Raw genomic sequence first — 12,804 nt, forward strand, 5'->3', positions numbered from 1 at the left:
TTTACTCGCCACGGATAACAAAGTACAGTGTGATGGAGTGGTCAGTGCTCGTGTTCCTCCTTGACGGTCTTGTCTTGTTACCCCGTTCTGCCGTCGGCCTGCTCACTTCACTTTCTTCGACGGGACTTTCTGACAACGGAGGGAAAAACATGTTACGTTGTAGCACGGAGAGCTTCCTCCCATTTCTCCTCCCACTCAGAAGCAGAGCAGACATCCGTCCGTTCATTCTCATTTATCTATACTGCTTATCCTGCAGTCAGGCTCGTAAAGCCACATATGGACATACGATAATTCGCACCTCATTTCGAGACCTTCACCGTCGCCTCTGGGTCATGTAGGGTCTCCACAACAAACCTCCTGCATGTTTTCGGTTTGTGGGAGGAACTCTGAGGAGAACGTGCACACTCGTAGTCCAGCCAAGGACCACTAATCACTGCGACACTGTAGTGCTTACGGCTGATTGGGAAAGTTACTAGCATTGTTTGAAAAAGTGTCAGATAAGAAGCAAATGGGTGCTGTTCGCTGAAAGGCCAACAGAGGGTGCCGTGTTGTGGCAGGAGGCTAAAGACAAGATGAGGGTGGAGCATCTGAAGATCTGCAGACACTCAAAAAAGTCCATCGGGTATAAACCTCTTATTTCTGAAATGATTTTTTTCTTCTCTGAATCACGATCCACTCTCTTTTGAGCAATAGAGCGTTTATTTCAGGAAAGAATCTCAAGTGGAGAAATGTGTCAGTTCATTCCAGCATATGCTCTTCACAAAACTACAAGTGTGGCGTCTGCAGAACTTATATAACCGGTGACGTATAAATACTTGAGGTTTGGTGAGAAATCAAATGTGCTGAAAGGAATTCTGAGACAAATTTATCGGGAAGAGCAAACACCGCGACTGAGTCACTAAACAAATGCAGTAAATTAATTATTGTTATTACGGCAGATGTGCCGCTAAATGTTTAATGGCTCAGCAGGATCCGAGTTCGTTTTCAAGCCACCACCGTATCAAGTTGATGTTTGGCGTGGGCTGTTGATAATAAGAGTGGTTGCAGTCCGCACGTTGGGCTGGGAGGCTCGTAGGGCCGCTATGGGAGGATGTGAGGGGACCATTCGGCTGCAAAAATGCAATCGTTTCTCTGGCCTCCGGGGTCGAGAGCACTGACTCATCTGTGTCATTGTCACCAGACGTGAAATTTTGCATATTGTTTTAATCAACATCCAAAAAGTATATCAATTTATGATTCATTTATCTAACCGGCTAGAAACTGCTGACTCACTGCCGTCAGATTGTGTGTCGTCGACTGTTGGAGGCCGATTTGCATGAATGAATATCTGCACTTTTGCACAGGGTGTGTTTTTCTAAGGCCCCGAAAAATATTCATGTATGGTAAATGGTCTCCACTTACAGAGCACTTTCATCACCTTGTATTTTCAACGTACTTTGCACTGGATTGGATTCACACACACACACACACACACACACACTGATAGCAGCAGAATTGCAGTGCAAGACGCTAAGCAGACCATCGGGACCACCTTGGGGTTTGCTGGCTTCCACGAGGGCACTTGGAAAGGTAGTTGCAGGATCCAACTTCCAACCATCTTATTGGATCGTTGCATCTCCTGGTGGAAGATTAATTGAAATTGCAGTCTTTTCTTCTTACTGATTTGTCAATAACAAGTCTGGAGTGTGAATAATCATGTCTCTACATGCCTTCATGTGTTGGACTGGTGGTCCAGGGTGAGCCTCGCGTCTCACCGAGTTTCGAATTCCGAATGAAGTCATTCACCGAATGAATAAAGTCCTGTTCAAGCTAATAATGGAAACAAAAATATGTGCATCGCTCTTCCCATTTTCTAAGACTGATGTGATATTTCAGATGAACCACCAGTGTATGCATGTGTGTGAATAGATAAAAGATAATTCTTGTGATTAATTTTGTTTCACATCATTCTTCACCAATGCTCCGTGGAATTTATACTTCTACAACAGCTCATTCGTAACTAATCCATTCATATCCCAATACATCCCATAAATATGTAGAACAGGTGATCCAAAAACTCTAAAACGCGTGACAATTTGCAATAATGTCAACTCTGTAAGAGGAGCACGTGAAACGTCTATTCGACGGATGCCGCGGTGATAAAAAAAAGCGGGGACGGCGCCGACGTTCAAGACTGCGAACCAAATAACGAGTGGGTTTCACACGTGAGATGAAACAGCAGACAGGGGTCCCGCAGATGAGAGCGTAGATCCACACTGCGAACCCCGCGAGGGGTTCTTTCCAAAGCTCTTTCAGATGGCAGGTGTAAGACCACCGATTAATCATTTATGTCTCTGTTCTCCGCGAGAGCTGGCAGCGTTGATGCCCGGAGGGTTTCTCCCAGCTGTCCGACCCCAAGACGAGTTAAAAGCCATCGGTTTCGCGGCGGTTTGCGAGGGAAGTGGGGAACCGCGACCCCCGGGATCCGATGAAATGGAGCCCGTTCATCATCGTCCCCGGGCTTCATTTCCTCCGGCTGGGACAGTGTGTGGTGATGACAGAAAATAGAGGTAAGAAAAGGAGTGGGACGGAAGAAGCGAGGTGTGATGGAGGGGAGGCAGGGCCAGAGGCAATCACAGCGGGGGGGGGGGGGGATCAAATCAACCTGCTGGAGCTGGACGGGGTTAGGTTGGAGAGGAGCGAAGAAAAGGAGATGCGGGTAAAGAGAGAACATCTGCGAAAACGAGACACCATTAATCCTCCGCAACGTATCATCAGACCGGCGCTCCGAAGACAGACGTACCACTTTGCATCAGATGTCAAAAAGCTAATCTCTGCTTCGGTCCGCGCTGACATTTGCAGAATGGCGTGCAGATGATGTGCTGAGGGTGTTTACAGTGGGAGGACGGCGGCGGTGGATGGGGCTTCGCAGAGAGAGGGGAGCTCTCGCCGCATCTCCAGATGAGGTTCAAAGTTCACGGCCAATCTGAAACCAAAGTGATTCCACTTATATCTCAGAGTGAGGACTTAAAATCCTACTTTGTGCCAGAATGTATATCATTGATAAAGTTTAGGGTGCCTGGTTGGATTCCTACAGGGTGGAATTTCTTGGTAGAGTCTCCAGGTTCTCCTCGTGTCTGCATGGGGTTCCTCACACGCAGGGGGTTCTTTGTTAGTAGGAAATCGTTCTGTGATAAATGGACTTTAATTTACAGAAAAAGATGATTCAAACGAGTGTATTTGTGTCTTTAGTATTTATATTCTTATCGATCCTTATCTTCCCTTTGTTTACCGAACCTCAAATCAATGATTTTCCTGCCGGTCAGAGAAACCGTTGAGGACGGTGCCACCGTGGCTGGTCCGTCAGCGAGGTCTTCGCAGCTTCCAGACTTTAAGATCATCAGCTGTCTTCAACGTGCACGCAGCCATTAATTTTTGTTGGTGATTTTTTTTCTTTTTGTTTTTGAGGTCTGAATGGTCCTCTATCACTCCGCAAAGTCTAGACAGAACCCTGCTTTGAATCTACCGAGAATCCACTTTCGGCCTTTGTGAGTCGGGCGCAACATTTCTTGCAATATTCCGCAGTCCCCCCTCCTCACACTGATACATTCGGTTTTATTGCATCGATAAAGTTAAAATATAATGTTGTACATGCAATATGAAACCTACCACAAGGATGTTTTTAGCCATCATCCGCTTAAACATTGCCCCCCAATGAAGCTCAATAATTCACATAAGTCATTAATCTGCACTAGACAAATGATGTCCTCTTAGAAAAAGGGACATTTTCTGTTCAGCTTTCTTAGAAATAGACAGGCGTTTGAAATTAAAATGAGCTTGTTCCGAGTAAAAGCCCGTGGATCGTGTCCAAAATACCAAATGGCTGTGGGAATGCTGGCAGCGTGCCTGCGTTAAAGGCGAGGTGGCTGGGGGGGAATTATAGTGATTCTCGTGGATGTAAAAAGGCTGAATTGGGTTGGTCAGGTAAATTTCATGCTAATAGCCTCAGTGACATTTCATGTTGTTATGGCTCTTGAAAATGGGGAAATTACAAACATGCTAGTCAAGTTTCCATCTCAATGCCCCTCCTCATGCTTAATATCAAAAGGTTAATAGACAATATGTAAATTATCCCCGAGGTGAGGCGAAACCTTCATTTATATTCTTCAAAGCTCTTGATGGGGAGAAAGAAATCCATTTGTATTTCTTTCAAATAGTGTATTGCTTTATTATCACACGAGTTGCACTCCTGACACCCCAATCCCCCACCATCTGGAGCTGCCAAGTAGCGAGAACGGGAAAAGTATGCACGGCTTTGTGAAGGTATATTCACTGCATATGACAAAAACATCATTTTTGAATCGTCTGCCGTTTAAAACCAAACTAATAAAAAATCATGCACTGAAACGAGGGAGGTATATTGAGGGGAAAAAATTCATTCAGTGCTAAAGGGCTAAGTCTGCAGAGACAGCGTTCGCACCGTGCCTTTTATGGAGGTGTGGATAAAGTTGTGTTCATGACCTCCGACCGGGGTCATTGCCGTATCGCGGCAGACATCGGCCGAAGCGACGACATCATCCCCATCTCCAGATGAGACCGTTTACATAGCCGAGTGCCCAGAAGCATCCGGAGGAATCCAACAGATGCAACAGCGGCCGTGTCGGCTGTCTGGCCACTTTTTTTGCAAGTGTATGTTACATCTACATTAGCCTTCGAAAAATTAGCGAGAGCTTACCGACAATCAGCGACCAATTGAAGGCTGGAGTGACAGATTAGGCCGCTAGCTGCAGAGCAAACCATTAAACTGCATCTAATTGTGTCATTTCAAAATGTATTTGAATGCAGCACGTCGGACCTGACTAAGACATCTGACAGTGGGTTGTTGGTGTTTATAGAACTGATCCAATAAGCACCCAGAAGGAGGACTAATTACTTTGCACGAACGTTGTGATGGTTCATAATTAGAGGGGGGAAATGAATCACATCCAACCTCCATGTGCCTTGTTAAACTAAAGCCTTCCAATCATATGCAATGTGGGTGGCCGTTGCGAGATTACACAGGACGACGAGCCGACTGTACAGACACCCTGACCAAGTGACTGCATATACCGGGGGTGTACAACGTACGGCCCGCGGGCCAGTACCGGTCCACCAGGGGGTGCAATCCGGCCCGTGGAATAAATCTGTAATTTGAAAATACATAAAAATCAGGAACTACGTTTTTAAGATAAAAATGCAGTTCCTATATTTTCTGCCTGGGGCAAACTGTTTTAGTCGGTGTTAACAACACGGCACAACACTATGTGACCCAGAACTTACAGCAGATGGCAGCAATGTGGCTTCCGGGCCCGTAAATAGCATTTTTGATTTTTGTCGGAAAAGACAGGAAGCAGAGCTAGAGGTTGCAGAGATGAAGATGCTAAGGTTCTCCTTGGGAGTGGCCAGGATGGATGGGATCAGGAATGAGTCTATCAGAGGAACAGCACATGTTGGATGTTTTGGAGAGAAGGTCAGAGAAGCCAGACTGAGAATGTTTGGTCATGTGCAGAGAGGATCGTGAATATATTGGTAGACGGGTGCTGGAATTGGAGCTGCCGGGCAGAGGGTCTCGAGGAACTCCAAAGAGAAGATGTACGGACATAGTGAGAGAGGATATGAAGGTAGTTGGTGTGAGAGAGGAGGATACAGAGAATAGGGTTAGATGGAGAAGGTTGATTAGCTGTGGCGACTCCTGAACGGAAAAGCCGAAAGAAGAAGTTGGAAATTTAACTGCTTTTCCATTGGCCCCGAAAAGCTCATCGGTAAGATGTCGTCAAAAAAGAGAAACGTGGACAAGGGTTTTCCAAGAAAATTGGACCACTTCTCATTTGTTCATTGATGTTAATAAGAAACCTGTATGCTTGGTGAGGATTCAGCAAGTTTCAGTCCCGCTATGAGAAGACAGAATTGAGGCATAGTGTTGTTGAAATTGCAATTACTTTTCTTTATGAGTCTCAGGTTGCTCGCCATCTATTTTTCAAAGGAGCAGTTCATTACGTGTAAAGATTTTTATAATTTATCTGTCCTCCTTTACATTAAACAAAGGAGTAATTGGGACTTAGTGTTACTTCTAGTTAATTACGCTATGATTTTACTGGTCCGGCCACCTTGACATCAAATTAAGCCGTACGTGGCCACCAAACCACAATGCGTTTGACACTCCTGGTATATAAACTTTTTTCATTCAGGATCTACCCACAGTATATATATCCTAATCCTTCACTCAGGGTCATCAGGGGTTGAGTTTATCCCTTCCGTCGTCGGGCGAGAAGTGGGGCTCACCTCAGATCGATCGCCGGTCGACCCCAGGGCCACTCACACAGACAGACAACCATTCATTCACAAAAACATATAGGGACAAATAATATTCACTGTGTCATTTGGATGTCAAAATGATACAACTGTTAACCCTCTGATTCACATCATATAGAAGCATATAATCATTCACTTTTTTTATTCACACATCAAATAGACATACAGGACTATCTCAGAAAATTAGAATATTGTGATAAAGTTCTGTATCTTCTGTACGGCAATTAAAAAAACAAAAATTACTTTTTCATGGCATTCAAATATTTTTAGATGGGATTTTGGAGCTATCTTACGATGTAAGCCATAATCAGCAATATCAAAATGATAAAAGGCTTGCGATATTTCAGTTGATTTGAAATGAATCCAGAATGTATGACATTTTCGTTTTTGTAATTGCATTACAGAAGATAAAGAACTTTATCACAATATTCTAATTTTCCGAGACAGTCCTGTACACAACCACTGACCCTGTCATTCATGTCAGGACAACGTGGGCTCTACAATGAACCTCCTGATTGTTTTTGGACAGCGGGAGGAACCCGGAGGAACCCCTCGCAGACACGGATAGAACGTGGAGACTCCACATAGAAAGGCCTCCTGTTGGAATCCAAAAAGGGACCTTCTTGTTGTGAGGCAGAAGTGCCAACCGCTGCACCACCGTGTCGCCACTATCTTTTTTTTTTCTCTGAGTAGTAATTAAGCTCAGCCCGGCGCTGCTGTCATTCTTAGTCCAGGATCCCAGAAGCAGAGCACACGCTGATGGCGACCGCCTGACAAGGCGGACGCCGCAATCGAGGCTAAGCTCAATCGATTAAAGCTGCAAATTGCCTTGAAACACTAATAGCTCTCTGCTGTGAGGGCATCAGTTCGCGCTCCATCCCCTACATCAGCGTCACCATAAAACGGTGTCTGATGATGCATTAGAATGCAAGAACTGGTTGAATTTGAGGATTATTGAATGCACCTCCTGTCTTGGTATGAATTTGGGCTTGCTTCTTTGCAACTTAAACACATGGACAAGATATTTGTCGAGCACCAGTGTCATAGCTTTAGCTTGACGCGAGTTAGCCCACCACCGAAGGGATTCTGCACCGATTCGGCTCGGGAACAGCTAACGGCAACGCAACATCTGCCTCGGCAACTGCTTCAAGGACAGTCAAGCTTTTTTGGGATAAAATACAGCATCGCATTGTTTGCTTCCGTGCAACCTTGCCACAGCTGTGGCAAGAGCAAAGTCAGTATGCTCAGAATTGACTAGTTGAATAAATAGATACATGGGGGGTTCACTTTGGCACGATAATCCGTCTCGCGCTCTGTACGCTAATGATGGCTGCTATCAGGGGTTGCTCCAGGGGGGGGTTATATCCCCGGGTACAATGTATGTGTTTGCAGTTGGAGAAAGAAAGGAAGTGTTGAGTTTGATTAATACATTGTGATTTGCCCAACTGTTGCGATTGAAGTGTGACGTTTTTTTTGGCCCCGCCAGCGAAACAAGTGATTGAATCCGCCTACCGCCAATCGAAGATGGCGATGCCATCCAATCAGGTCTTCTGCGAGTGGCTGCTTTTCTTATCAGACCCAAAACCGGCACCATTTATCTCTATGTGCCGCCGTTGTGATGCCGGATCCGTGGAGGTTTGTACAAATTTGTTTGCTAGCTGTGGACATTTTCTTGATTTTGGTCCAAGGGACTGGTCTGATGCTCACCTCCACCGTCAGTGGAACAAGGGCCAGCTTCTCCGTTCGTTCAAATCTCCAGTTAAAGTTAGAGGAATTCGACAGAGTGATGGAAATGCGAGTTCGAGCTAATGTCTGATAATAAGTTTCACCTTGGGAGCTGATGAAAGGGCAGTGCTGCTAGGAGGGGTTTAAGTAATGTTCCAGACTTCCACCTCTGCTGATGGATGCTCTCGCTCCCCTTCTCTTTAGGAGCCTTCCAGCCTCGGAGGCCTGCTTTGTCAAATGACTGTTTGGACCCGCCTCCACCCGCGGAGCGACTTCGCTAATGAATTTCTAATCGCTGAGTTAATTACCGGCGCTTAAGTTGTATTGATACGTATTTTTTTTTCCCTTTTTACTGGTTGGCCTGGCAGTTTCCCCTCGCCTCGGGCCGTGAGCTGAGAATCTCACAGCCTTTATTCTTAAGTTCAGCACAGCTATGGATGGGCCTTTTCACATCAACGGAAATTCACACTCGACTCAGAAAGGCTCCTTGCAGGAATCCAACCAGAGACCTTCTTGCTGTGAGGAAGCACTAACTGCTGTGCCACTGTGTCAATTGGTAATATCATATTCATTCTCTGCAATTAACCCGTCATGGATGAACCATGAGCTGCTGTCGACCAGCGCCAGGGGTTTCAGTATCTTGGACACACTAGGAGGAGCTGGGGATCGAACCAGGAGTGTTCGGTTCCAAAGACTATTGCTCTACCTCCTCCTCCTCACCTCCGCTATTCCAGACCGTTTGTATCGCTCTCTCTGCCTGGTACATTGCCCTTTATTTACGATGCACATACATATAGATGCTTGAATTAAATAAAAGACACCTCAGCGGTATGAACATCTGCTCAACCACCACAACAGTCGACCGCTTAATAAGCCACCTTGGCCTGTTAAGTGTGATCGATGGTGCAGGGCAGCGGTGACGTAGCTAAAAGTGTAAACGCGGGCGGTCGAACGGACCAGGGAGGGGGTGGTTGTTTTAACTTTGCTGTTATGATTGTCCGTAGCTGAAGGCGGCGAAACAAATTGGATCCTGTAATTTGAGATGATGATTCGTCTTTCTGATTCAGAATGGCAGAGAGCCATATTAAATGCACAGGTGAGCAAACGCGAGGGTTGGAAAAAAAAAAAAAGAAGAAAACACGTCTCGCCAATAGAGGAACCACTCATGGCTGCGGATCTATTTTGAAGTGCAGGGAGATCAGGGATTACACGCAACGCCTCTGTAAATATTAAGGCGGTGTGTTTACGGGTGAAAGGCTTCACCTTGGCTTCCCGTTCGGCCGCACATCGACTTGTGTTTACCGGGCGGCAAAAATAAAGAGAATAGAGAACAGGTATTGATCTCAGCTTGTGTAATATGATGTTTTTCTTCATGTCGGCTGTTTGCTGCCTTTAAATGTAGTGCACTGAGCTCCAGATAGAGAGATGACGCGCAGAAGTGCTTTTGCAAATGGCAGCTTGTTGACGGGGCAACCGTTTAGCGCTGTTTCCCGACGGTCCTGAAAGGTGAAAAAGAAAGATCTGGATGAGAAGCGACGTGTCGGCAAGAAACGACTCTAATCGTTTTTCATCTTCAATCTCCTCGCCATCCCAACCTGACAAGGGCGTTGGCGGGGGCAACGGGCGACAGGCAACGGCGAGGTAATTCATTAACGGTTGATTGACTGAAATGGTGAACCAGTAAAAGCTTCATTCGAGAAAACGGTCTTTCACAGATCTCTTGCCGTTACTTCAGACATGCTGTTACTCAGACTCGCGGCAAACCAGTAACGCGCTTATATAATTAGCATGTTCGCTTCTCATGACACAATCCTTCTCCCAGCAGCGGCAAGGCGTTTTCTCGTCTGGGTGATCGGTGTCGGCGGCATTATTAATGCGCTTCAGCCCTCCTCTGCAGGAAAATGCAAATCCTGCATCAGAGCGGTCAAGTGTCATCTTCTCACTTCATGCTTTTGTTGAGCTGCAAGCATGAACTTCTGATGCCCAGCAGAGAAAAGCAGACTTTGCTCGTTGAGCTCTGGCCTCACTAATGTGGAACTATATGTGTGTGTGTGTGTGTGTGTGTGTGTGTGTGTGTGTGTGTGTAAACTCGCACTCTCAGATGGAGCGGATCACTGATATGAAATAAACAGCCATCACAGCTTCCAGTTTGACTATCTGGGGAAATGCATTGCTCTGGGCTTCCTTCTGCTCAGGTGCAATCAATGCTCACGTGCAATGAAGTGAATGAAAATATGTATAGGGGATCCTGAGTGTGTGCGCGTACATGTGGACATCAGCTCTTTCTGAATATTTGAAGTACGCTAAGAGCATCATCTGATGTTTCCTGTGTGATCCACTGAGCTGTGGCAGCTGCTGAATATATGGACCCCCCCGCTTTCAACCTGCAGGAAAAAGACGGTGGTGAAAATCACAGCCGCAACACACCACTGAAAGCCTTTATTGCACAACATCTCCAGAAGAATGTCAAGGTGAGCGTACAAGCGACATAATCTCATGTCACACATTGCTGACAGTAACAAACCCGCGTAGTGAAGGCGGCTCCACAGGGCCGGAGTGTCCAGTCCTTCCCTGTGGCCGAGAGACGGTTGATCGCAGCGCACGTTAAAACGTATGACACGCCAATAAGAGGGGCGGAGCAGCAAATAGGCTGCTCAAAAAAAACTGGTTTCCGCAGTGCCCGGGTAAACATCAGCCGCAGCTCTTTGTGTTTTGATGTCACGGATCATTTTTTTCTGTCCTGCGGTCGCCCTGTTCAGGTGGTGGAGGGCGGCAGCGAGAAGCAGATCTGCTCTTCCACACAGGACTTGCATGGGTTAATGAGCAGAAATATGCAAAGGGACCATATAGATAATATTAATATTTAAATGCACGCGACCGGACGGGATGTTTGTCTACGCTGTGTCGGGCATCTAGGTCAGCTGACCCGTGGAAGCGTGGCCGAAGCATCTTGACATATAAACAACCCCTTCCCCGTCCCATAAGCCATCGTCGGGATTTGCTAAAACCCCCTTTGCATAACGTACGCTCTCACTAACCTTCGAAAATAACGGATTTGTTTCATAGTCCGATCGCGCGCAAGCGGATTTTCCCCGCCGCGGCCTCATCGGTAAACCTACGCGACCGAAATAATAACGATGATAACGATTGCACAAATAACTACATCAGCGGTCGCAGCATCTGAAGCGCACAAGTTTGTGGAAAGCCTTCTTGAAGTCCTCGTTGGACATGGTGTAGATGATGGGGTTGATGAGGGAGTTCAGGTACCCCAGCCAGGTGAAGAAGTCGAACAGCTCGTCCCGGTAACACGTGACACACGTGGCCACCAGCAGCGTGTAGATGAAGAAGGGCAGCCAGCAGACGATGTAGGCACCGAGGATGATCCCGAGGGTCTTGGTGGCCCTTCGCTCCCTGGCGGCAGAAATTCGCTTCTTCTCCAGAAGCGCGTCGGACACGGTCACCTTCACCTGGCTCTCGCTGGTGGAGGAGCCGGTGTCGCTGGACGGGACGTCGGGCCTCCCGCTCTGGGGCGAGCCGGCAGAGGCCGCCGAACAGGGAGAGCTGGTGGCCAGGTGCGCCGAGGTCAGCCTCTTCCCCACCTTCTTCGGGGACTGCTTGAGGATCCGCTTGCGGGCCTCCACGTAAATCCGTCCGTAGAGGACGATGAGCAGCAAGGTGGGGATGTAGAACGCGCCGAAGGTGGAGTAGATGGTGTAGAAGATGTGGTCAGTGTTCACGCTGCAGCTGGTCAGCTCCTCGGCTTTCACCTGTCTCCAGAAGAGCGGGGGCAGCGAGATGGAGATGGCGATGACCCAGGCGGTGGCCACCATCCCCGCCGCACGTCCCGGCGTGCGCTTCTTGGAGTACTCCACCGCGTCCGTGATGGCCCAGTATCTATCCAGAGCGATTACGCACAGGTGCAGGATGGACGCCGTGCAGCAGGTTATGTCCGACGACAGCCACACGTCGCACACGATCTGCCCGAGCGTCCACGTGTGCGTGACCGTGTAGAGCACGCAGATGGGCATCACCAGGATGGACACCAGAAGGTCGGTGACGGCCAGCGACGCGACGAGGAAGTTGGCGGGAGTCTGCAGCTTCTTGGACTGGGAGATGGTGGCGATGACGAAGGCGTTGGACAGCGTGGTGGCGAGGGTGACGGCTCCGAGCACCGCCGCCAAGCCCAGCCGCGCGGCGAGGCCGTCCTGCGTGGACGCGTCCGCGGCGGAACTGTCGTTCGTGGCGTTCAGCCGCTCCATCGGCTCCGGCGCGCTGCGTAACTTCCGCTCGCTCCGCCGGCGCATTTCATCCACATTGCATCCACCCGCCGGCGCCGGTTCACCCACCCCCGCCGGATCGATGGAGCGATCGGCGCCATCCGATCGGAGATATTGCCATCGGATCGATCGGATCAATCGGAAATTATAAAAGACAACAAACTCCCGCGTCGTCTTTTCACAAGACGCGTCAATGTCCGAGATCCGCACTTCGGGCGTGCACATCCATCCTCCGGAGCGCACTCCTCATCCTCGGTGGCGCACGGAAAACGGCGCGGACGCAAGACGTGTCCCGCGTCCTCCGTGGAACTTCTTCTCCGAGTGAGAATTCCACGCGAAGTCCCGGTTTTATACACACTCTGACATCAAACGAGCGGATCCACCTTCCGCTGGGTCATAGCGCCCAGAGCCTCTCAAACACCTGCAGAACACACACACTCACAGTGGAGCCTGCGTGCGCGTACGTGTGCGT

At 48.2% G+C, this 12,804-nt stretch overlaps 1 protein-coding gene across 1 annotated transcript; it reads right to left on the reverse strand.

Annotated features, from left to right (window-relative positions):
* Positions 1-10,497: 10,497 nt before the first annotated feature.
* htr1b (5-hydroxytryptamine (serotonin) receptor 1B) lies at positions 10,498-12,645 on the reverse strand. Its single transcript, XM_086156412.1, has one exon. The coding sequence runs from the start codon at positions 12,555-12,557 to the stop codon at positions 11,220-11,222; it is 1,338 nt and encodes a 445-aa protein (XP_086012538.1). The 5' UTR covers positions 12,558-12,645; the 3' UTR covers positions 10,498-11,219.
* Positions 12,646-12,804: the final 159 nt, after the last annotated feature.

Source organism: Fistularia commersonii, chromosome 1, assembly GCF_037954325.1.
Source record: "Fistularia commersonii isolate RoL2024-O1a breed Wild chromosome 1, RoL_Fcom_v1.0, whole genome shotgun sequence".
Classification (NCBI taxonomy): Eukaryota; Metazoa; Chordata; class Actinopteri; order Syngnathiformes; family Fistulariidae; genus Fistularia; species Fistularia commersonii.